The sequence below is a fragment of the Osmerus eperlanus genome, chromosome 28 (assembly GCF_963692335.1).
Source record: "Osmerus eperlanus chromosome 28, fOsmEpe2.1, whole genome shotgun sequence".
In the NCBI taxonomy this organism is placed as follows: Eukaryota; Metazoa; Chordata; class Actinopteri; order Osmeriformes; family Osmeridae; genus Osmerus; species Osmerus eperlanus.
The window spans coordinates 7,906,792-7,932,942 of NC_085045.1; the positions used below are offsets into that span (position 1 = coordinate 7,906,792).

At 44.7% G+C, this 26,151-nt stretch overlaps 1 protein-coding gene across 1 annotated transcript; it reads right to left on the minus strand.

Moving 5' to 3' along the window:
* On the minus strand, positions 1-26,067 carry traf2a (Tnf receptor-associated factor 2a). Its single transcript, XM_062454226.1, has 10 exons — positions 25,684-26,067; positions 25,188-25,266; positions 24,992-25,090; positions 2,560-2,721; positions 2,401-2,475; positions 2,219-2,293; positions 1,585-2,061; positions 1,283-1,460; positions 1,042-1,190; positions 1-793 (listed from the first exon to the last, which is right to left on the minus strand). The coding sequence occupies exons 1-10, from the start codon at positions 25,869-25,871 to the stop codon at positions 575-577; spliced, it is 1,701 nt and encodes a 566-aa protein (XP_062310210.1). The 5' UTR covers positions 25,872-26,067; the 3' UTR covers positions 1-574.
* Between the last annotated feature and the right edge of the window lie 84 nt (positions 26,068-26,151).

Consider the following 26,151-nt stretch of genomic DNA (forward strand, 5'->3'; position numbering starts at 1 on the left):
TGTACCAATCATGAACACGGGACTTGAGATCAGAGACACAATAATGTTTAGAAATCTCACAAGCTTTATAACAAAAGTAAATGCCTACTCTTGACAATACTGGAATAGTGAGCCAAGCTGCCTAATAGCCAAAAGGAAAACTTGTGGTCACTGACCGATATTGTTGGGACTCACATAAGTCTATGTGAGGTGCATAAAGACAACTGAAAGGTTCACTAGTTATCAAGCACCAAACATTACAGCTACACAAGCACCTAGCACCAGGATAATGAGATAATTATAGTTCTGTTTAATATCTAAAAAGGTAAAGTGCCAGAAGTTGATAAAGTAGCATAATTACCACAGCAAACAGTTATCCAACAAACTTGAGAAAAAACACCACACTTCACATTTCCTAAGAAGCACACCATTAGTCATACCACTAACCTTTATCAAGATTAGTGTTCAGTGCTGTTTGTGATGTTCTCTTAAATGACAATCCACACCTAAACAAAATACCTAGAATGGCAGGGCATAGCAAAAAAATCTGAAAATCTTACACCACACTGATTGATAGTAACAGCTAAAATTCCAATTACAGCCCAGTAAGGTCTACAATAGCCTTGATGAATATGGTGTCATCACGGATGTACGAGTTTTTGGAGTCCAGTTTGGAGAGTGGGCAGAAAAGTGGGCAGCCACTGGCAATGTTCATGTCACTGACCGGCCTCTGGAAGGAGGACGAGGAGATGTCGGGCCTGAAGGCATCAATGATGTGTTCTCGGTTGTTCTGGTCCAATAGCATAAGGGTTACCTTGACACAAAACCAGATCCGGTCATCAGAACATCAGACCTCAATCCTATCTATGTTATGCCAGGTGCTTGCGTTGTCTTGTCTTAAGAATTTCAGTGCCCAGTCTAACCTTGTGTTGTTCTGTGCATCTCACTTAAAAGACTTGAACTATCTGAATGAGTGTCCTGTTAGCTCATAAGCAGCCATATAAACTGTTGATGAACAATAGAGAATTCCGAGCTGACAAGGGTGTACTAGGTTAGCCTCACCTTCTGGTTGAAGGGCCACTTGAGGAGAGCATCACTGTGTCCCCTCATCACCACAAAGAACAAAGATAAGTGACTACTCCGGCCTGTCCCATCTCCATTCAGGTAGATGCGCAGACACATCTTGTAGCCATACTTACTGGTGTAGAACGCTGAAACGTGTTTGTTTATTAACTTTATGACATGGTCATGAAGATCTAAAGCATAATAAGGAACATAATCATGATGGGTTTGTGTATGTTACCTGGAGAGAACATTGCCGGCGCCCGTCCAGCCACAGCATCCTGTCTCTTCTTAGTGAAGTCAGAGATCTTCCAGACAAAGATACCATCGAAAGTGGCTGCGGACATCTCCCTCATCTTCCCCTCCATCTCCACGATGGATAGGTCCCTCAAGCCTACCGTCCTCTCCAGCTGACGCACCTGAAACAGACGTTTCAGATGTTGTTTGCTGTAACACAACTGAAAACAATTTCCCATAGTATTTAGTGTATGTTGGTGAACGTGTAGCTAAAATGATTTCATATCACTGATGATGACCGATCACCTTGTTGTTGAGGATCTCGATCTTGTCCTGGTCCAAGCGATGTTGACGATTGTAGGCCTCCATGTTGGTGCAGGAGCGCTCCATCTCTCGGTTGAGGACGCACACAATGTTCTCAAAGGTGCCCACTTTCAGCTCCAACTCCTGGCACCTCCGGCTGAGCTCTGCCACCTTGGTCTTCTCACTGTGAAGCTGTAACTCCAGTGCTGCACCCACAGCGCTAGGCAGCGGAGTAAATGAGGTGCCCAGGGCGGGGGCGCAGGCTCCCTGCACAGGGTTGCCCCCACTCAGCTCACCCAGCTTGGACTCCAGTTCCCTTAGAGACTCGTGCAGCTCGTGGAGCTTGTGACTGGCCACCTCTAGAGTCTGAGGCTGCAAGCTCTCCAGGCTAACCTTGATGCCCATGATGAAGTGCAAGAGCATGTTCAAGTGTTCGTAAGAACATGCACGTTCGTGGTCGTTGATCTTCTCCTTTTCCACCTTGGGAAAAGAGTTGAAAGACATGAACACACACATAGACATGAGTAAAAACATTAAACATTTTGTTACATTATTCAATGTCTCTATGTAGTACTGTGGATGGCATCTACAGCATGGTTAATGATAATAATAATGATGATTTTAAAAAGTAACTTACAGACATATCGCAGCCAACAACATGAAATCTGCAAGGTGCTCTGAATTTACTGCAGAACTTAATATGGTCCATGTACTACAAGAAAATAAAACGATGACTAGTGAACAAGCACCAAATGCTAATAGTTATATGTCAATCCTGTATAATGAATGTTTCAGTCAAGATCATTGTAGCATGCTTGCCTTTTCTCTGGGTATCTTTTTCTTTGCGCAGCCTTCACAAATCATGGGGTACTTTGGACAAATTTGATCATGAGCCTAGAAAACACATCTAAATCAGTCTATATATGACAATATCCACTTCATACAAAAAATAAAACGATGCGCATAGCTTCCTTTTACCTTTATGTTTTTGAAATGAAAAGGTTCCTTGCAGTACTTGCAGTTGAGAGTCCTCTCTGGACATTCGCGGTCATTGTGGCGCTCCAGTTCATTAGACCTCATGAGCTCTTTACATGAGTGACAGAGGATGATCATGAAGTCACACTTGCCCTCATGGTTCAGCTACAGAAGATAGAATCACAAACATTGTTCATGAGACATAGTATGGAGGACCAAACCTGCCATATTGAGAAATGAATGAATGAATAAATAAATGTTGACATCAATGCATAAATACATAAATAAAAAGAATACATGCATCAATTAAAACCTAAGTAATGTAATTGTGAGGGGTCAGGTGGAATACAGGGTCCGGGGGCACCCTCTCCTGGGAGGTAGGCCTAAGGACGCTTAATTGATGGGATCAAGTAAACAGGTGTAACTCATATTCTTGATTGTGCTTGCTTTAAAAGGTCCCGATTAGATGAAGGAGGGGAGAGTGGAGCCGGAGAATGACTGTTGCAATGGCGGTTGAGGGACCGCCTGAGAATTGTCCAATTACTTATATTCCTTGTTTGACACAAAGTGTATATTTTGCCTGTTTTGACTACCTAGTACGGCAGTGTGTCTACTAGTGTTCTGGCTCCACTGAAAAGAAAAAAATATAACTGAAGTGTTGATGCAACTGTCCGTCTCAGCGTCTCAATTTTGCTGTCCTGCACCTGGGGGGGAACGTACTCGGTGACGGAGGGGACGAATCGTCACATAATGTATTAATTTATGAGTGAGGAAATATTAAACAATTATAGATAAATAGTTCACTTTACAACCAATATTTATATATTCATTCATTTATTTATGTATTTATTTATTCATTCATTTATTTATGTATTTATTCATCCCAATATGTTAATGAGATGTGCCAATCAAATAGGCGGTATTTGACACACCATCATTTTCAACACGTTGTATTCGATTATGTTAGCCTTACATCCAAGAAAAGAAACATATTTCTGTCATGGACGGAATAAAGAGAACAACTGCCAGTCTCCAAGAGACTGCAGACCTCTCTCCTCTGGCCCCTCTCATGCAGGTGTATTGTATTTATATTAATAACTTATATTGAACTTCGGTTTTAGCATAAATCAATAGTGTTTAACATCATTAGCATTGCATCATTATGTAGGGAGAACATTATCACAAAATATTGTATTTTTAAATGATCAAAGTAGCTGGCCAGACCCACATTTATGCCATAATCAAGAGAGAGAAAAAGAGAGATAATTTCTCGGTTTCATTTCATGGACATTTAGATTTTAGAGTAGCTTTCCAAGCTAGTAGCCCTCTGTGTTGAAGTTGTTGAAATAACGGAAGTAGATAGCCCTGGGGTAAAATAAAAAAACTTTAAAACGCATACATCTGCAAATACTGTTGATTTTATGTTCATTATAGTTAATGTTTTAGGTAATTCCTCAATATCCCCAAGAATAACTATTTGACCATATTCCAGAAAAATAAACCACCAATTAATACAAACTCCAGAAGCATGTCACTCATGTTCAAATCCCATTGGTTTACGGAATTGATCTATCGCGAAGCCACGCCCCAAAACGGCTTTGACCAATCCTACTTTAACTACCAGTCACTACTTGAAGGTCGTTAAGACACAAAATGCCATACGGAACATACAAATCCGATAGCAAGTAGGCTACCCCAGGGGCCAGTTGTTCAAAAAGTTTCATCTAGATCTGAATTATCTGGATTTTGAAATCCCATTTTTTGCTATCCAGGATCAGGTAATCCATCTTACATTTGTACTGGTTTTTCAAAGCAACATTGGATTGGATCACCCTGATCCAGATACAAACTTTTCAAGATTACAAAATTCGGATTCCCAGTGTTGTAAATGGGACTACGTATAACAATGTAGGCCAATGTAGTAGGCTAGTCAAGTAAAGGACACGTTCAATAGCCAGCATGGGGTCACTTTTAAGTGTTTTAATTTGAAGAGACAGAAAAAGGTCAAATAAAACAATCCAAACAGTCAGAGCCATCATCTGACCCACAAACAAATATACATTCTTCACAAATACAATGTTAATATTTAGAACATGTGTTTCAAAATCAGAAAAGGGATAAATGTTCAATAGTTAACTAAATTAAATAAATTTCAGAGTTTGTCTTCAGTTGTGGAGAGACCAGCTTTTTGAAGCTCTCCTTTTAGCATGCGGATCTCAAGTCTGGCTTTGGTTTGCTGAAGTTTTGAAAGTGTGAATTGTTCCTCTGCCAGACTAATCTGTACGTCCGCTCTTTCAGTTTCTCTTTTAAGAAGTGACTTATGGGCATCATCATAATAATATTTGTTTGGCAAAGAACACTTCCAGCGTCTTTTCTGACATCCTGTGCTAATTACTAGTGGCTCCACTGTTATTGAAGATCCACCTTCTTCATCAGTAACAGGGCTGAAATCCAGAATAATTGTTTCCTCTGTATTAGGAAGAACTGGCTTGCTTCCCTCTGCAATTGTGGGCTCGCCGTCCGCTACAACCCCGTGAATCCCATCCAAATCCCGTTTTCACCTCCAATAATGTCCAGAACTACATCTGTGTAATCACCTCTTCTAAAGGGCTTATTGCCTGTTTGGATGTTTTTTGCTTCAGCATGGTCCTTTGTTGCCCTTGCCTTCAGATTCTTCCATCTAAATCTCACTTGCTCCATGGTCCTCTTCTGGCCAGACCCCATGGCATTAACATTCTGGGTGATTTGGAGCCAAATGTCTTTTTTCCTTTTGTTAGTGAGCTCCCCACCTTTGGTAGAATTGTTATTGAGGAATAATGGCACCAAACACCCTCCAGCAGTGCGTGGGTTACCGCAACAGTGATTTTTTTTCCTTTTGAGTCCATGATTCTACCTTTAGTATGGTGTACCTAGAGCAGGGGTTCAAACACATTTTCACAGAGGGCCACATCAGCATTATGGTTGCCCTCAAAAGGTTCAACTACGACGTAACAATGTTTTAGCTGTAGCTTTTTTGAACATATTCTGTTGCGATTGCAGTCTTCCTTTTAATTCTTGGACAACCTGCTGTTTTTCTTGGAGGCTAAATTTGGCATATTTATCTCTGTTTGGTGTCAAAATGCCGACGGAGATTGTACTCTTTAACGACCGTCATCGCCTCATAACACAAAATACATACCGTTTTTTCTCCTTGAAGCACAAACATGTATTCACTTTCCCATCTTTCTTGAAACTGCCTTTTTTTTTTGGGGGGGGGGGGGGGGGATCTATGGAAGCAAATCAGTGACATAATGTTTTGCATTTTAAAAAGGCATTGAATACTTAATATTGAAATGTGAACAACACCAAATTCTCCTATGAATATATTTCAATGTAAAATAAAATTCAGGTTGCTAAAATTCGAGCCTAAATATAGGCTAGGTAGAGCAATCGAGCCTCAATGCAAGATTTGATCACATCAGACTCACCGAAGCATGGTTGTTTTCCCTGGTAGTCATCATGCGTTTTCTCTTCTCTATTGCTCAATTGCTCTACCTATCCTTGGTATTCCGGATGTTGCAATCAGAATTATTTTGCCTCAAATTATTTCGGCTCGAATTTGATAGACTCAAATTTTTTAAGCTCAAAATGTTTCGCCTCGAATTTGATAGGTGAAAAAAATGCTGCTTCCTGTCAGACAGGAAGTCTGTGATCCACCTGCAGGTGGAGTCGGGCACGTTCAGCTGGGAAAGCTTGTCCTGAAGCAGGGCGGGGATGATGGTGTTGAAGGTAGAGCTGAAGTCCACAAACAGGATCCTGGCGTAGGATGCTGGGGAGTCCAGGGCTGTAGGGTGAAGTGGAGGGCCATGTTATTGCAGGGGATGCAGGAGGGGGTCTGTGATGGATTTGAGCTGATGTACGACGTCACAGTCTCTGTGAGTTCATCCAGACTATTTGTAGTGTAAGGCTGGGTGTCAAACCTGCCCCCACCTCTCATATGTTAAAGTCTGGAGTTTCTGGACGGTCTCAACTTGATGGCTCTCACACCCCATTCAAGATCAAATCAAATCAAAACGTATTTGTATAGCCCTTTTTACACGCAAGCATGTCACAGAGGGCTTCACATACGCCCATAGAACTGCCCCTCAACCAACCTAAACCCTCAAGGAAGACAAGGAAAAACTCCCAGAAAAACTCACTGCTGGAGAAAAAATGGAAAAAACCTTGGGAGGAGCAAATCAGTGAGGGATCCCCTCCTCCAGAGACGATTGGTGAAAGAGAGGAGCAGAACACAGGCTTAACATAGTCATACAGCAGGGAAGTTTCAATGGGTTTTGAAACATCAAAAGATGTGGTCTGACTGGTTGTCCTTGTGTATAAAGGGAATTGTTATGCATTGTTCTGTGGATTCTTCATCTCCTGAGACCTTTCTCCTCAGTTCTCCCGTCCTACTGTCCTACTCTTGCTTTCTCTCTGATTTACAATGATCATGGTAGAGTAGGTCAGATTTAAATCCTTCATTTTGTAACATGTTTGCCTTGTAATTGATTTAATTCATTTGCAATGTTATTAAATGCGTATTTCATTTTAACCTTACTTTGACCATTCTTGCTCTGATTTAACCCATAGAGTCAAATAACTGTAATTCTATTTGTATTGGCATTATTTGGTTCATGCTAATACACTGTTCAATTTCCCATCTTCCTTTAAACCATAGGGGAATTTGTTTTGGTTGTATGGACAATATTTAACCCCCTACAGTAGCAGTCGTGAACATAACCCAGTCAGTAGAGTCCAAGCATGCCCGCAGACCCTCCATAGCCTCACTGGTCCACTGTTTTGATGTCCTCACAGCAGGTTTACAGAGCTTTAGTTTCTGCCTGTACGCAGGAATCATGTGGACCATGGCATGGTCTGAGTGTCCCAGTGCTGCTCGAGGGACAGCGTAGTAGGCTCTACTGACTGTGGTGTAGCAGTGATCCAGTGTTCCCTTCTCTGGTTGGGCATTTGATGAATTGTCTGTATTTGGGGAGTTTGTGGCTGAGAGAACTTGATCTCTAACAAGAGAAGTACTTCTAAACATCAGGACTACAACTCCTGTGGATTTATTTCCCACTTTTCTGCTTCCAGCGGCAGAATTTGTGGGAATTATAGTCAAAGCCACCCTCGGCTTTGTCCTAGCAGCTAAGCGTCGTAGGAGAGGCAAACGAGCCGGTGCTCTGGTGCGACTCCATCGGCGTGGGGCACGCACAGCGTTACAGGGGATATTTCTCTCCAACGTGCGTTCACTGAGCAACAAACTGGACGAACTTCAGCTTCTGGTGTGGAAAAGCAGTGACTTTCATTCATCTTCCGTTTTGTGCTTTACGGAGACATGGCTGAGTGAACTGATCCCAGACTCCGCGCTACAGCTAGCAGGTTTCAAACTGCTGAGAGCGGATCGTGACCCTGTGCTCTCTGGCAAAACGAAAGGCGGTGGTATTTGTTTTTACATTAACAGTGGCTGGTGTGAAGATGTGACAGTGATTCTGCAGCACTGTTCTCCTGATCTGGAATCATTTTTTATTAACTGTAGATCTTTTTACTCGCCACGAGAGTTTGCATCATTCATTCTGGTTGGCGTCTACATGCCTCCGCAGGCTAGCGTCAACGAGGCTCAACGTGTGCTCGCCAGCCAGATACTGAGTGTGGAGCATGAAAATCCGGATTCCTTGGTTATTGTGCTAGGCGACTTTAACAAAGGCAATCTCACTCAAGAACTCCCAAAATATAGACAATTCATCAAATGCCCTACCAGAGAAGGAAACACCTTGGATCACTGCTACTCTACAATCAGCAAAGCATACCATGCGGTCCCCCGAGCAGCACTGGGTCACTCTGACCACGCCATGGTCCACCTGATTCCTGCATACAGGCAGAAGCTAAAGCGCTGTAAGCCTGCTGTGAGGACATCAAAACAGTGGACCAGTGAAGCTATGGAGGATCTGTGGGCGTGCTTGGACTGCACTGACTGGGACATGTTCACGACTGCTACCAATAGTCTGGATGAGCTCACAGAGGCTGTGACATCATACATCAGCTTCTGTGAGGACTGCTGTATACCAACACGCACCAGGGTGAGCTACAACAACGACAAACCCTGGTTTACAGCTAAACTCAGAAGGTTGAGGTCAGCTAAAGAGGTTGCGTTTAGGAGTGGGGACAAAGACAGTTTCAAGGAGTCGAAGAACAGGTTTAGCAAGGCGGTGAGGGAGGCTAAACGACTGTACTCGGAGAGACTAAAACACCAATTCTCTGCAAATGACTCTGCTTCTGTCTGGAGAGGGCTCAGGCAGATTACCAACTACAAGCCCAGAGCCCCCCACTCCACTACCGACTCCCGCCTGGCCAACGACCTGAATGAGTTCTACTGCAGATTTGAAAGACAATTGGACAGTCCTGAACTACCCCTTCCCACCTAGGAGGCCTCCCACCTCCCCCCCTCTACAGTGACGACTCTCTCCATTCAGGAGGGTGAAGTTAACAGAATTTTCAAGAGGCAGAATCCCCGCAAAGCAGCTGGGCCGGACTCTGTCTCTCCAGCCACCCTCAAGCACTGCGTTGACCAGCTGTCTCCGGTGTTTACCTACATCTTTAACACCTCCCTTGAGACATGCCATGTGCCAGCCTGTCTCAAGTCCTCCACCATCATCCCTGTGCCCAAAAAGCCAAGGCCAACAGGACATAATGACTACAGACCCGTCGCCCTGACCTCTGTGGTAATGAAGTCTTTCGAGCGCCTGGTGCTGGCACACCTTAAATCCATCACAGACCCTGCCCGACTCCACCTGCAGGTGGATCACAGACTTCCTGTCTGACAGGAAGCAGTGCGTTAAGCTGGGAACACAAGTCTTTGACTCCCGGTCCATCAGCACCGGATCACCTCAGGGCTGCGTCCTTTCTCCTCTGCTCTTCTCCCTGTACACCAACAGCTGCACCTCCAGTCATCCGTCCGTCAAACTCCTGAAGTTTGCGGACGACACCACCCTTATTGGGCTCATCTCTGGTGGAGACAAGTCTGATTATAGGTGGGAAGCGGCCAACCTGGTGACCTGGTGCAGCCAGAACAACTTAGAGCTCAATGCTCTTAAGACAGTGGAGATGGTTGTGGACTTCAGGAAGAACACAGCCCCACTCACCCCCATCACCCTGTGTGACTCCCCAGTCAACACTGTGGAGTCCTTCCGCTTCCTGGGCACTATCCTCTCCCAGGACCTCAAGTGGGAACTGAACATCAGCTCCCTGCATCAAGAAAGCACAACAGAGGATGTACTTCCTTCGGAAGCTGAAGAAGTTCAACCTGCCAAAGACAATGATGGTGCACTTCTACTCAGCCATCATTGAGTCCATCCTCACCTTCTCCATCACCGTCTGGTACGCTGCTGCCACTGCCAAGGAAAAGAGCAGACTGCAGCGTATCATCCGCACTGCTGAGAAGGTGATTGGCTGCAACCAGCCTACCCTCGAGGACCTGCACACCTCGAGGACCCTGAGGCGAGCGAGGAAGATTGTGGCCGACTCCTCCCACCCTGGACACTCCCTGTTTCAGTCACTCCCCTCCGGCAGAAGGCTGTGGTCCATCAGGACCAATACCTCATGCCACAAAAACAGTTTCTTCCCTTCTGCTGTTGGCCTCTTCAACAAGGCCAAGGGACCACACTGACTCTAATGACTTCCTGCTTAAAACACATTGCCTTTTGCACTGCATTACAAAAATTGTATCTTGTACATTTGTATTTTTTTGTAATATTTGTATTTTTATATTGTAAATTACGGCAACTTACATTTTATTGTATATTTTATTTAATTCTAATTCCACTTAGTACTGCTAGTTTATGTACCCTTAGTATAGATAGTCCACATAATTTAAATTGTAGGTCCCTATATGTTTATTGTATGCACCTTCCTGCCAAAGCAAATTCCTTGTCTGTGCAAACTTTCATGGCGAATAAATCCCATTCTGATTCTTCTGATTCTGAGATTGCCTTTGTTAAAGTCACCGAGTACGATAACCAAAGAATCCGGATTTGCTCGCTCCACACTCAAAATCTGGTCGGCGAGCATGCGTTGGGCCTCTTTAACCTGAGGACCCGGCCGCAAGTACACTCCTACCAGAATGAGCAATGCGAATTCGTGAGGCAAGTAGAAAGGTTTACAGTTTATAAAAAATTATTCCAGATCAGGGGAACAATGTTGCAGAATCACTGTCACATCTACACACCAGCCACTGTTAATGTAAAAACAAATACCACCTCCTTTCGTTTTGCCGGAGAGTGCTGTGTCCCAATCAGCTCTCAGGAGTTGAAAGCCTGGCAGTTGTAACGCGGCGTCCGGGATCAAATCACACAGCCATGTCTCCGTGAAGCACAAATCCGAAGATGACAGAAAGTCTCTGTTTTCACCATCAGTAGCTGAAGTTTGTCCATTTTGTTGCACAGTGAACGTACGTTGGAGAGGAAAAAACTTGGAATCACTGTTCGGATCCCACGCCAACAGCACTCACTGAAACATCGAAGGTGGAGATTTGAAATAAAAACGTACAAATAAATCTATTGTGTCTACACAATACTGTTTCAACAGATTGCCTAGATATAATTTGAAATGATAGTTAGTTGTTTCCACTTCTGTTGTCGAAGCAAACAGGATCGACTTAGGTGGGTAACGTTACAGCTTAGCAACCAAACCATCGTGATTCAACTCAGCTTCAATTAGCTATCTTGCTAACAAAAAAAACAAAAAACAAAGATCTGGACAAACATGCATCGTGAATTGTATATTTACATGACACAGGTTATTTATTCGAATGAAACACAGTGAGGAACATAAAATAACGTTAGCCCCATTGCCAATAAACTAAATCATCACACATTCTACCTATGCTAGATACAGGATACGTTAGCATTGGTAATAACTGTTAGCGACAAAATCATACTACAGCTTGCAGTTGTGATGAACATAAGGTCGGAACAGCACCTCTTTTCAGCAACAGCTTCATAGCAAATCCTGCTTTACATTGTCCCAGGTTTTCAAAACTGTCCTCTGTGAAATGGTTAGAGCAAATGTGTAATTGAGGGTCGAACTGCACAGGGATCTTCTCATAGACAAAGATCACAGCCCGTCGATTGTTTGGTTCCTTGGGAAGACTCTGAAAAGTGTCAGCATTCCCTGTACAGCCTGGAACACTGCATTTACGACTGAGTCCATTTTCAATATCCTTGAAAAACGTTCTTCTTTGTAATTCTGTGGAAGTAACTTGAGTTTGACACGTGACCTAGAGTTTATAGGCCTTGGCCTTGATTGTTTTAATTGAATACAAGCTTAAGCTCATCAGCAATTTGATGTTTAATGGGTGTGTGTTTGAAGGACCAATTACACAGCCATTTTATTCAGCATTGACATGGCAGGTATTGTCCATCGCCACCACCACTTTTGGAGGAGAGGATACCATCAAAGGGTGTACGTTGAACATCCAAAACAACTGGACCAATACACCACTGAGGAACTTTATGCTCGGTTTCGCTTTGGGAATGCTGATAGTAAGTACATTGCAGACCTTGTCAGGCCAAAACTTCAACGCAGAACCCGAAGGAGTCACAGTCTGTCTGTGGAAGAACAGGTCCTCATTGCTCTGTGCTTGTATGCATCTGGGACTTTCTACCAAGTTGTTGGTGACAATATGGGAGTGGACACATCAACTGTTAGTGATGTGGTAAAATCTGTGTCTACTGCATTGGCCAACCTGGTCAATCAATTTGTTTAATTTCCCTAGAGATGCCCAGATTGGCCTTAACAAACGTACGTTTTTTCTTTTGGGAAACATGCCAAATAATATTGGAGTTATCGACTGCACTCATGTGCATACAAGCACCTCATGAGAGGGAGTGGGAGTACGTCAACCGAAAAGTAGTGATGGGTCGTTCGCGAACGATCCGGCTCTAAGAGCCGGCTCTTGAAGGTGAACGTCGGGAGCTGGCTCGCATATCTGAAGAGCCGACTCTATTTTTAATAGATTAATACAGCCTATAAAAACTAAATGATTATGAAATAATGAATTTTAATTGTATTTAAAATAATTGACTTATTCAACAACAACAAAAAATACTTGTAGGCTTAAAGGCGCACACGATCATCCTCACATTCTGTTCCTGTCAATCCTGCATGAGGGAGGGCCGAGCCAACTCACACACAGTCAGAGAGTAGTCAAAACTCGGAGGAGAGCCATGACAAATCAATGCATTTTGAAAGATATGTGGTTACGGTCGAGTATGATTTCATTTAATAATTTAATTCAAATTGTTTTCACACCTATCATAGTCAAATTCATAGTTAAAACATGTATTTTTTAAAGAGCCGTTCGGGAGCCAAAAGAGCCGGCTCTTTTTAGTGAGCTGAGCCATACGAGCCTGCTCACGAAAAAGAGCCGGAATGCCCATCACTACCGAAAAGGGAGGCACAGCATCAACATCCAACTTGTGGGCGACCCTGATCTTATCATCACAAACTGTGCTGTGAAGTGGCCTGGGTCTCTCTGTGATGACATTTATGATGCACCTGATCCTGTTGAAGACCAAGACCCACCTCTGGTGGTCTCTCAGAATGAGGGACTGACTGGACATGCAATAAGGGATGCAATTGTTAGAAATCACTTTTGTCTGGTTCATCTCTGATAATTGTGTACATTTCTTAATATACAGTGATGGATGTCAGTTCAAAATACAGATACTATTTTTGTTGACAGCTGTTTAGAAGATTCATTTATGGGGATTTATTTATAAGGCTTTAATAAGTGGCCTAATGTCAGATTGATCTACTTTATCGGTAAACCATATCAAGGGCAACATATAGTTTTATTTGACCAATTTCAAGTTTTATTACATTTTGTTGCTGAAATCCACCCTGAATCCACCCTTCTGCTGGGATCAGAATGATCTTGATTTTTTGGATCAAAGGTCCTAAAAAAAGTTTTGAACAACACATATTGAAGGTTTGATCCAGATCAAAACCAAGATTGGATTACGTGATCAAATCCAATTTCAGAATTGTTTTTTTATTTTGACCAACCCACTTTCAAGATTTGATCCAATACAAAAGCCGAAATCCGATCAGATCACTTCTGAAAAAACTGTCCCCAGGAGTTTAGAGGGGAGAGTCAATTTCCACAGCCCAAAATCCAAGAGTAAAACTGTGTGGTATGCCCCATTCTCAGCTGAATATCTTAAAGATCAACAAACATACTTTTCAACGTACTGTGTGGCTATTGTACCGTCTCTGAAGCCCTACGCTAGGTAGAGCTAGCTAGCTATTAAATGTGAGATTACATTCGCAAAACTGGATTTAAAAATGATGGTTACTATTTACTAGTATGATTAGGCCTACTTCTAATATTATCTTAATAGTATCTAGCTTTTAGAGCTCAATGTACTTAAACTGAAAATATGCAGTATAACACAACAGTTTAGGATAAAATAAATATAATATTTTATAAATATATAACTGTTGTGTTATATAATAATACCCCTCCCTGAGTCACCACCTTACCACGGTGGAGGGGTTTGCGTGTCCTAATGATCCTGGAAGCTAGGTTGTCGGGGGCTTTATGCCCCTGGTAGGGTCACCCAAGGCAAACAGGTTCCAGGTGAAGGACCAGACAAAGCGTGGCTCAAAAACCTACCATGAAGAAAAAGAACAATGGTTCCCAGTTTCCCCTGCCCGGAAGCGGGTCACCGGGGCCCCCCCCTTGAGCCAGGCCCGGGGGTGGGGCTCGATGGCGAGCGCCTGGTGGCCGGGCCTTTTCCCATGGGGCCCGGCCGGGCACAGCCTGAAGAGACAAGGTGGGACCCCCTTCCAGTGGGCTCACCATCTGCAGGAGGGGTCATGGGGGTCGGGTGCAGTGTGAGACGGGCGGCGGCCGAAGGCGGGGGCCTTGGCGGTCCGATCCTCGGCTGCAGAAGCTAGCTCTAGGGACATCGTCACCTCGCTGGCGGGAAAGGAGCCTGAGCTGGTGCGCGAGGTAGAGAGGTTCCGGCTAGATATAGTCGGCCTTGCCTCACCGCACAGCATCGGCTCCGGAACCAGTCTCCTTGAGAAGGGCTGGACTCTCTTCCACTCTGGAGTTGCCCTCGGTGAGAGGCGTCGAGCTGGGGTGGGAATACTTGTTTCCCCTCGGTTCGGCGCCTGTACATTGGGGTTCACCCCGGTGGACGAGAGGGTAGCCTCCCTCCGCCTTCGGGTGGGGGGACGGGTCCTCACAGTTTGTGCTTACGCACCAAACGGCAGCGCAGAGTACCCACCCATTTTGGAGTCTCTGGGGGGGGTGCTGGAAAGCACTCCTCCCAGAGATGCCCTCGTCCTCCTGGGGGACTTCAATGCTCATGTGGTCAATGACAGTGAAACCTGGAGGGGCGTGATTGGGAGGAACGGCCCCCCCGATCTGAACCCAAGCGGTGTTTTGTTGTTGGACTTATGTGCTAGACACGGCTTGTCCATAACGAACACCATGTTCAAGCATAAGGATGTCCATATGTGCACTTGGCACCAGGACACCCGAGGTCTCAGTTCGATGATAGACTTTGTAGTCGTGTCATCGGATCTGAGGCCGAATGTCTTGGACCCTCGGGTGTGGAGAGGGGCGGAGCTGTCAACTGATCACCACCTGGTGGTGAGTTGGCTACGATGGTGGGGGAAGACGCCGGTCAGGCCTGGCAGGCCCAAACGTAATGTGAGGGTCTGCTGGGAACGGCTGGCAGAATCCCCTGTCAGAAGGAGCTTCAACTCCCACCTCCGGGAGAGCTTCGATCATGTCTCGGGGGGGGGGGACGACATTGAGTCCAAATGGGCCATGTTCCGGGCCTCCATTGTTGAGGCGGCCGACCGGAGCTGCGGCCGCAAGGCGGTTGGTGCATGTCGCGGCGGCAACCCTCGGACTGATATGTACCGGCAGGCCAACCCGAAGGCAGCTTTGGCTGTCGCAGAGGCAAAAACCCGGGCGTGGGAGGAGTTCGACGAGGCCATGGAGAATGACTTCCGAACGGCTTCGAAAAGGTTCTGGACCACCATCCGGTGACTCAGGAGGGGGAAGCAGTGCACTGTCAACGCTGTATATGGTGGGGATGGTGCGCTGCTGACCTCGACGGGGGACGTCCTGGATCGGTGGAAGGAATACTTTGAAGACCTCCTAAATTCCACCAACACGCTTTCCGACGTGGAGGCAGAGTCTGGGGACATTGCGGGGGGCCCTTCTATCTCTGGGGCTGAGGTCGCCGAGGTGGTTAAAAAGCTCCGCGGTGGCAGGGCCCCTGGGGTGGATGAGGTCCACCCGGAGTTCCTTAAGGCTCTGTATGTTGTAGGGCTGTCTTGGTTGACACGACTCTGCAACATCGCGTGGACATCGGGGACAGTGCCTCTGGACTGGCAGACCGGGGTGGTGGTTCCCCTTTTTAAAAAGGGTGACCGGAGGGTGTGCTCCAACTTTAGGGGGATCACACTCCTCAGCCTCCCTGGGAAAGTCTATTCAGGGGTTCTGGAGTGGAGGGTCTGTCGGATTGTCGAACCTCGGATGCAGGAGGAGCAATGTGGTTTTCGTCTTGGCCGTGGAACTGTGGACCAGCTCTACACCCTCGGCAGGGTCCTGGAGGGTGCATGGGAGTTCACCTAACCAGTCTACACGTTTTGTGGATTTGGAAAAGGCGTTCGACCGTGTCTCTCGGGGGCTCATGTGGGGGGTGCTCCGGGAGTACGGGGTACCGGATTCCCTGATCGGGGCTGTTTGGTCCCTGTACGACCGGTGCCAGAGTTTGGTCCGCATTGCCGGTAGTAAGTTGAACTTGTTCCCGGTGAGGGTTGGACTCTGCCATGGCTGCCCTTTGTCACCAATTCTGTTCATAATTTATATGGACAGAATTTCTAGGCGCAGCCAGGGCGTTGAGGGGGTCCGGTTTGGTGACCTCAGGATGGGGTCGCTGCTTTTTGCAGATGATGTGGTCCTGTTGGCTTCATCGGGCCGTGACCTTCAGCTCTCACTGAAGCGGTTCGCAACCGAATGCGAAGCGGCTGGGATGGGAATCAGCACCTCCAAATATGAGGCCATGGTTATCGACCGGTAAAGGGTGGAGTGCAATCTCCGGGTCGGGGAGGAGATCTTGTCCCAAGCGGAGGAGTTCAAGTATCTCGGGGTCTTGTTCACGAGTGAGGGAAGGATGGAGCGCGAGATCAACAGGCGGATCGGTGCGGCGTCCGCAGTGATGCGGGCTCTGCATCGGTCCGTTGTGGTGAAGGAGCTGAGTCGAAAGGCGAAGCTCTCTATTTACCAGTCGATCTACGTTCCTACCCTCACCTATGGTCACGAACTGTGGGTAGTGACCGAAAGAACGAGATTGCGAATACAAGCGGCCAAAATGAGTTTTCTCCGCAGGGTGTCCGGGCTCTCCCTTAGAGATAGGGTGAGAAGCTCGGTCATCCGGGAGGGGCTCAGAGTAGAACCGCTGCTCCTCCGCATCGAGAGGGGCCAGTTGAGATGGCTCGGGCATCTGATAAGGATGCCTCCTGGATGCCTCCCTGGTGAGGTGTTCTGGGCACGTCCCACTGGGAAGAGGCCCCGGGGAAGAGCCAGGACACGCTGGAGGGACTATGTCTCTCGGCTGGCCTGGGAACGCCTCGGGGTCCCCCAGGAAGAGCTGGTGGAAGTGGCCGGGGAGAGGGAAGTCTGGGCCTCCCTGCTTAGGTTGCTGCCCCCGCGACCCGACCCCCGGAAAAGCGGCAGGTGATTGATGGATGGATATAATAATAAAATATAACAATTTGTCAACTGTTCATTAGAGTGACGGGAACGGGAAAAAAACTATTCCTGTGTCTGGTGGTTTTGGTGTACAGAGATCTGTAGCGCCTGCCAGAGGGAGTGGGAACAGATTATGTCCAGGGTGTGAGGGGTCTGCAATGATTTTCCCTGCCTGTTTCCTGGCTCTGGAGGTGTACAGGTCCTGGATGGTGGGCAGGTCGGCACCAATAATAATTTCTGCAGACCTGACTTTCCGTTGTAGTCTATTCCTGTCTAGTTTAGTGTCCGATCCAAACCAGACAGTGATGGATGTGCAGAGAACAGACTCAATGACTGCAGTGTAAAACTGGATCAGCAGCTCCTGAGGCAGGTTGTACTTCCTGAGCTGGCGCAGGAAGTACATCCTCTGCTGGGCCTTTTTAATGACTGTTTTGATGTTTGGCTCCCACTTCAGGTTCTGGGAGATTGTGGAACCCAGTAACCTGAAGGATTCCAAGCAGACACAGTGATGTTCAGTATGGTGAGGGGGGCAGTGATGGGGGGGCTCCTCCTGAAGTCCACTATCATCTCCACAGTTTTGAGTTCAACTCCAGGTTGTAGCGACTGCACCACAGGGCCAGCTGTTCAACTTCCCTCCTGTATGCAGACTCATCTCCATCTCGGATGAGGCCGATGATTGTTGTGTCGTCTGCAAATTTCAGGAGCTGAACAGACAGGTGTCCTGAGGTGCAGTCGTTTGTGTACAGAGAGAAGAGCAGTGGGGAGAGCACACATCCCTGGGGGGCACCAGTGCTGACTGTCCGGGTGCTGGATGTAATTTATCCCAGCCTCACCTGCTGCTTCTTGTCTGTCAGGAAGTTTGTAATCCACTGACAGGTGGAGGCAGGCACAGTTAGCTGGGTGAGTTTGGTGAGGAGGACTTCTGGGATGATGGTGTTGAACGCTGAGCTGAAGTCCACAAACAGCATCCTTGCATACGTCCCTGGGGAGTCGAGGTGTTGCAGGATGTAGTGCAGTCCCATGTTTACTGCATCATCCACTGACCTATTAGCCCGGTAGGCAAACTGCAGAGGGTCCAGCAGGGGGCCTGTGATGACCTTCAGGTGGGAGAACACCAGTCTCTCAAAGGACTTCATGACCATAGACATCAGGGCGACGGACCTGTAGTCATTCAGTCCAGTGATGGAGGGTTTCTTGGGAACCGGGATGATGGTGGAGCGTTTGAAGCAGGAGGGGACTTCACACAGCTCCAGAGATCTGTTGCAGATCTGTGTGAAGATGGGGGCCAGCTGGTCAGCACAGACTTTCAGACAGGAGGGTGACACACCGTCTGGGCCTGGAGCCTTCCTGATCTTCTGTCTCTGAAAGAGCTGACACACATCTTCTTCACAGACTGTCAGTCAGTGCCAAGGGGGAGTTAGGAGGGAGGTGATAGCAGGGGGTGCAGTTTATTGGGTGAAGTCTGAGTTGGAGTGGGGTGTGGATGTGGGGTGATCAAACCTGCTGAAAAAATCATTCAGATCGTCGGCTAGTTGAGGGTTCTCTGCAGTGTGGGGGGACGGTTTCCTGTAGTTGGTGATATCCTGCATGCCTCTCCACACTGACGCAGGACCGTTGAATGAGAACCGGTTTTTAAGCCTTTCAGAGTTAGGTGGTGATTGATGAAGCAGCATTGGATTAGCAGTATAGACAGGGCTCTACGCTAATGTTTTCACCAAGGAGTACAAGTGCTTCTAAATGAACTAATTTAGGAGCAAACAAAGAAATTCTGGAGCAGTGTTTTTTTATTGTATTCGTTTATTAAACATAACTTAACACAGGGGCGTCGTTAGACCATTTTTACAGGGGCACGTGCCCAGTATAAATCTGCTGTGTCCCAGTAAAATCTAAAGTTTGAGTTTTAACAATTTACTTTATTAGTCAGTGCATTAATTAAGGTTGATAATCCCGAAAAAAATAAACGCAATATCCCAATCAACGCATGTAAAATCAAAGCAGTTTAACCGAAAACACAAAGCTTGCATTAACTATAGATGTCCCTGCCAAAGCTGATATCAAACTTGAACCTGAACTGTTATATAGTGGGTTAAGCGAGGGGAGTTTCTATAGCCTAATAGTGCATTGTGCGCAACACGCTTGGAAGAAGGGATATGAATAGGGGCCTGTGCCCCAGTACAGTTTTATGTCTAACAATGCCACTGACTTAACAGTTAATGCTAGACAACTAGCAACTTTCACTCTGATAGAACTAGAACAAATAGTTTAAGAAACATGTATATAGTTATAGTTAATATTTTAACTAAGTACTGGGACATTATAGACTATGTAAGCACGCCACGGATTAAAAGGCTTGGTAGTCAAAGCTAGGTAGACCCAGAGCCATATAAAAAGAGAGTTGGGAAACTTCCATAGACTTCCATTGTAATCGAAGAAGGCAGAAGTAAAGCGTGTCATTTGCGACCTATAGTCCCAAACATTGTATTTGTATAACGTTCAACCCCATTCATGTTCAGTGTTACGAATCAAGTTAGCTGTTTTGAAAATAGTTTTAAAATACTGCAGTAATTTGATCAATTTACCAGCTAACTTGCTTCATCACACTGAACATGAATGGCGTAATAGTTTGTGAAAGTCCCAGAGAAATACAAATATCCGACGAGGCAAAATCGCAGATAATTTTGGAATCCCTGCCGGACGCATTTTTTTAGGTCTCGAAAAGAGGAAGTCTGGTCACCCAAATTTTAGCCTATATAGCCAGCTAAACTAAAGTTTATTGTAAGATATAGCTTGTTAGATTCTAAATGCACATCTGATTAGAGCTAGCAACAATCAAATCAAATGTATTTGTATAGCCCTTTTTACACGCAAGCATGTCACAGAGGGCTTCGCATACGCCCATAGAACTGCCCCTCAACCAACCTAAACCCTCAAGGAAGACAAGGAAAAACTCCCAGAAAAACTCTCAACAGGAGAAAAAATGGAAGAAACCTTGGGAGGAGCAATTCAGAGAGTTCAATTCAGAGACCCTTCAATCTGCAACAATGAATTGCAGATTGAAGGGTCCCCAATCGTCCAGCTAGCTGTCGACGCTCGGCAGGAATTTCAGGTCCACTCACTAAAAACAAACTTGGTTGCCTTGTATATTCTGTTCCATTTACCAAACTCCTTTCTTGTCTTAAATTGAGCTGGTGTGAGCTACAGTATGGTAGCTAGCATAGCCATTTCTAGCTCTGCTTCACAATTGCTGCCTAGTGTTATAAGTTAATGTAATACATAAATGTTAATAAAGTATCAGACATATAGGCCTACATAATACAACACACCAGTAACCAATTGATATTATGTGTTAATATACCGAAAATGTCAGTAAATCGAGATGCTGCTACTGTCTGTCCCGTTGAAAACCATTCAAACAGGTTGCCAGCCTGTTTTTTTTGCGAGCTACTTGAACCAAGTGATCACGTGTCGGCGAGATCAAAGAGTGTTGTAACTCTTTTTATATGGCTCTGGCCCTTTGGTTGCAAATCGTCGCTCGCGCGTCATTATGCTATGTTCACATTGTGCAGTCGCGACTCCGTGACTTGCTTTCCATGTAAAATCAATGGTATGCTTCACTTCATCGCACTGTTGTTCCGTGTATTGACAAAAGCCCGTCACTCGCGCACTGTGCTCATAAATTATTTTTCAAGTTTGCACATACCTATTTCTAGGCGCAAATGCGAGTGAAATACTCGCACTGTAGAGCCCTGATAGATATCCAATGTTTTTTTTAATGGTACGATAAAGTTGTTTGTGACTATTGGCCTACTGTGTTTGGATCAGTCATACAATTGTTGCCTGCGACTGGCAGTTGAAATCTGCGTCTCTGTCCAAAAGTAAAAAAAATAAAAAAAGTCTCCCCTTTATTTGTATGTTTATGATATAAATGTGGTTCTAGCCAGCTAATTTGATCATTTTAAAACAATATTTTGTGATAATGTTTGTAATGTTCGCCATACGTAACGCTAGCCGCAATGCTAATTTCCGCTATGTTAAACACTTTTGACTTATGCTAAAACAGAAGTTCAAAGTAAATTAGCCAATTAATATAAATAGCCTACAGTATCCTCCGACCAGCGGTGGCGCTAATACCTCGGATACACATGAAAATAGGGGCCTGAGGAGAGAGTTCCGGCTTCAGGGGCCTAGGAGAGAGTTCCGGTTTAGAGGGGCCTGAGGAGGGAGCGCTGCAATTGGACCCTTCTCATTGGCTTACGTATATAAATGCAATACATTCTCCGACCAGCGGTGGCGCTATTACCTCGGATACACGTGAAAAGAGGGGCCTGAGGAGAGAGGGGCCTGAGGAGAGAGTTCCGGTTTAGAGGGGCCTGGAGAGGGAGCGCTGCAATTGGACCCTTCTCGTGTTTTGTGCAGCCGGCCTCTGGCCTTTAGCTCTACAGTATCTAGCTTAATTTTACAGCGGTTAGTTTAGTTTGTTGGTAATAGTAGCTCTAAAAGCTAGCTACTATTAAGATAATATTAGAAGTAGGCCTAATCATACTAGTAAATAGTAACCATCATTTTTAAATCCAGTTTTGCGAATGTAATCTCACATTTAATAGCTAGCTAGCTCTACCTAGCGTAGGGCTTCAGAGACAGTACAATAGCCACACAGTACGTTGAAAAGTATGTTTGTTGATCTTTAAGATATTCAGCTGAGAATGGGGCATACCACACAGTTTTACTCTTGGATTTTGGGCTGTGGAAAGGGGGAAATTGACTCTCCCCTCTAAACTCCTGGAGCCAGTTGTTCAGAAGTGATCTGATTGGATTTCGGCTTTTGGATTGGATCAAATCTTGAAAATGGGTTGGTCAAAATAAAAAAACTATTCTGAAAGTGGATTTGATCACGTAATCCAATCTTGGTTTTGATCTGGATCAAACCTTCAATATGTGTTGTCCAAAACTTTTAAGTAGGACTGGGATACCTTTGATCCAAAAAAATCAATATCATTCTGATCCCAGCAGAAGGGTGTATTTCAGCAACAAAATGTAATAAAACTTGAAATTGGTCAAATAAAACTATATTTTGCCCTTGATATGGTTTACTGATAAAGTAGATCAATTTGACATTAGGCCACTTATTAAGCCTTATAAATAAATCCCCATAAATGAATCTCCTAAACAGCTGTCAACAAATATAGTATCTGTATTTTGAACTGACATTCATCCCTGTATATTATTAAATGTACACAATTATCAGAGATGAACCAGTCAAAAGTGATTTCTAACAATTGCATCCCTTATTGCACGTCCAGTCAGTCCCTCATTCTGAGAGACCACTAGAGGTGGGTCTTGGTCTTCAACAGGATCAGGTGCATCATAAATGTCATCACAGAGAGGAACATGGTAGCAATGTTGTGCAGGACAATGCAGGCAAGTATTATATTGCGTGGTTCCACTAGTAAGTACTTAAAGCATGCAAAGCGTCTCTTCAGAACTCCATTCAAACGCTCAATGACGCATCGTGTTTTGCAATGAGCAGTGTTGAAGCGTGCCTGCTCAAGTGTGTTTGCTGAAAAGGGGTCATCAGAAAATTCTCTCCCCTTTATGTGTATGTTTATGTGGTTCTAGTCAGCTAATTTTATCATTTTAAAACAATATTTTGTGATAATGTTTGTAATGTTCGTCATACGTAACGCTAGCCGCAATGCTAATTGCCGCTATGTTAAACACTATTGACTTATGCTAAAACCGAAGTTCAATGTAAGTTAGCCTATTAATATAAATATCCTACAGTATCCTCCGACCAGCGGTGGCGCTAATACCTCGGATACACATGAAAAGAGGGGCCTGAGGAAAGAGGGGCCTGAGGAGAGAGGGGCCTGAGGAGAGAGGGGCCTGAGGAGAGGGTTCCGGTTTAGAGGGGCCTGGAGAAGGAGCGCTGCAATTGGACCCTATTGCAAAACACCTTAAGTTAAGATTTTCCTTAAAGTCAGAGTTAAGGTTTCCTTAAAATATAATCGATTGCACAAAACACCCTTAAGTCTTCTCTTTAAGGTTTCCTTAAAAGTATTTAAGGTTTTCGCCTTATCTTGGTCTTATACTTAAGGATTCCCTTAAAGTTTGTTAAAGTGTCTGTAAAGCAAAACTGAGTTTTAAGTTTACCCATGCAAATTCGAATGAAAAAAAACACAGACAAGTATGTTAAATTAGGCTTTGAAATCATGAGAAAATCAGCAGTCTTCTCTGCTTGATACTGGGGGGGGCGTGTCGCCTGAACGAGCTGTAGCTCCGCCCCCTCTAATTTATAGGTTCAGTTGGATACTATATAGGTTATATAAACCGTCTGTGATCTGACTTAGATAGGTGGCTGTGACGTAGATAGGTTGGGTTTTGCCCCGCCTAAACAAAACCTGAGCTGAAAACGGGTGAGAAACTGTTCAACGGTCTAACTACACATTTCAGTGCGACAAAGTTTTAGAGCTTTGTACATGCTTTAAGCAACTAATTTCACACGTATATAATGTACTGAGAAGCAAATTATGGAATTTTCTTTACAACACCTTTAAAGCGTTGCACGAATGACCGTAGCAACCAAAGTAAGGAAGAAAACTTATGGTACATCTGACTTATTTTTTATCGCAACATGGCCGAGTTTATGGAGATTAACTCATCCCACACCTATAGCACTCTGTTAGGCTACTGTGCTGCAGTCTAAACATGAAACTCTAAGGATATTTTCCTCAGATTTCTGACTTTATTATCTCGGAGAATATCCGAGTTTTGTTCCCGGAATTTTAGGCTACAGCACTCCCCCTCACCCCCTCCACCGATTCCAATATATATCTATATATAGATATATATCCGTAGCGAACCGTGACTCTTAAACCTTGGCCCTCTGACCCCAATAACTTGTTTTAAAAAAAACACAATACAGCGCGCACACAGCATTAGGCCTACATGAAATTGTGTTGGTCATTACGCACTATTTGAACCAGCCCTTGCGGCACTATTTACGGTAATTGTGCATAATGATGTTGCGTTGGTACATTTAGACTACAGATTGACATTCTGCACAACACCATAACATATAGGCTAGGCTAGGGCTACAAAACAGTGGCAGTGGCGGCCGGATTGAAATCAGTACGTTAGCTAGTTTATTAGCTTGTGATCGCGTTCCCCACAGCGGGAAAGTGGGGAACAACATAAAGTTAGCAATAACAAAGTTTTACTGTCAATGGAAATTAGTCTTAAATTGAATTACTATTAATCGGCCCTCTGTAAATTCATAGCTGGACCACCAATCACAGTGCTGCATAGCATTTTCCTCCCAACAACGGAGGCAGCAAAATTCTGATAGGGTGACAAAAGGGGATTTTTTTTCATTTAACTCTTCACATTTCAACACAAACTGAATAGGCAGGATTGAAGGGTTTATTTCAGAAACATTGTCTTTAGATGAATTGAAATTAGAATAGATTACTTTTAAAATATATATTTTTAGAATATATTAGGCCCTCTCTGAGAGCCTAGGTCCCTAGTTCCCCACTGATTACCAACAATGGCCCTAATACGCCGTCGTACACGTTATGTAACAAAAAAGTTAGAGTAGCAATAGTTACATTATAGCAAGCGGGATTAAAAGACACAAAAACGTACCTCATATTCTTTAATGTTGCCTGTCCAAGTGCATCCCTCGTTTGGACAAACAGCTGACAGGGCCTCTACTTCTCTGCGAGCTGCATTATCTGGAAAAGCCTATGAGAAAAGAACCATGAAGTATGTAGCCAGATATTTTTTGTGACTGTAAAATAAGGAGTTGAATCAATCAGTTTCTCCCAATTCAGCTACTTACACCGCCTTGCTTGAGTATGGATGTTGGATCCTCAAACAAGTCTTCCTTTATGCAAGAATTGCATTCCTGTGGTCCAGAACTAGAAATAGACCGGAAACATGCTTATCATACCTGTGCCTGGTATTACACCTGCCTCACTCTCAGCTGTCACCTTGCTGGGCTAGCAACTGGTGTGTCAACATATCACTGCAAATAATTAGCCAAGTAATTGTATTATTAAGCCTAGAAACTGTCTTTATTCATAATAGCATATTTCATCATCTTATTATGAAAGTTACTCGACTATGAAGGATTTTATGTGTTGAGTGAGCAGGTCCAGGTGAGAATTTCAACATTGTGTAACGAGTTATTGTTAGCCACAAACTAGGCTAGTCAAATTAGATAGCTTAAAGCAGAACTAAATACGAATTATAACCTAATGTCTGTTGCTACTTAAAAGATTGGCAGCGAATCCAAATGCACCCATGACCATGCCAAGCTAGAGTGGTTTACTCACCTCACAATTTTATTGAAACAATATAAACAATAGCGATGACCGCATTGGGCTTGCAAAGGCCTTCTCAATATTTTAAGACAGGAATTACACAAATGCTTATCTTCGAGATTGTTTGCCAATATTTTTTGGGGGAACCCTGGTTTGTTGCCTTCCAACGAAGATGGTGGGGATGTCTCCTGTGCAGCCATTATTCAAGCAACAGAGTTAGCAAGCGAATTCCCCGAACATGCACGAATAACGGGGCGCTCTATTGCTATATTCAACACAGCTAAAACAAAAAACAACAACCACAGCTTACATACAGTGGCATGGTGAGCTTAATATTATTTTATTTTTTCAATATTTTCAATCAACAAAACACAATATTGCAATCTCCTGACCATAACTCCTGCGCAATCAAACGTCTGTCCAACAGAGGACGCCATGAGAGAGAGAGAGAGAGAGAGAGAGAGAGAGAGAGAGAGAGAG

What these genes read in the sequence shown, in the direction of transcription:
- traf2a (XM_062454226.1), bottom strand. Translation starts at nt 25,871, where the DNA reads ATGGCTGCACAGGAGACATCCCCACCATCTTCGTTGGAAGGCAACAAA. An exon ending in TGTTTCAATAAAATTGTGAG is followed by an intron (nt 25,267 to 25,683) that starts GTGAGTAAACCA and finishes GTCTATTTCTAG; the next exon opens with TTCTGGACCACAGGAATGCA. An exon ending in GCAACATTAAAGAATATGAG is followed by an intron (nt 2,722 to 24,991) that starts GTACGTTTTTGT and finishes TATCTTCTGTAG; the next exon opens with CTGAACCATGAGGGCAAGTG.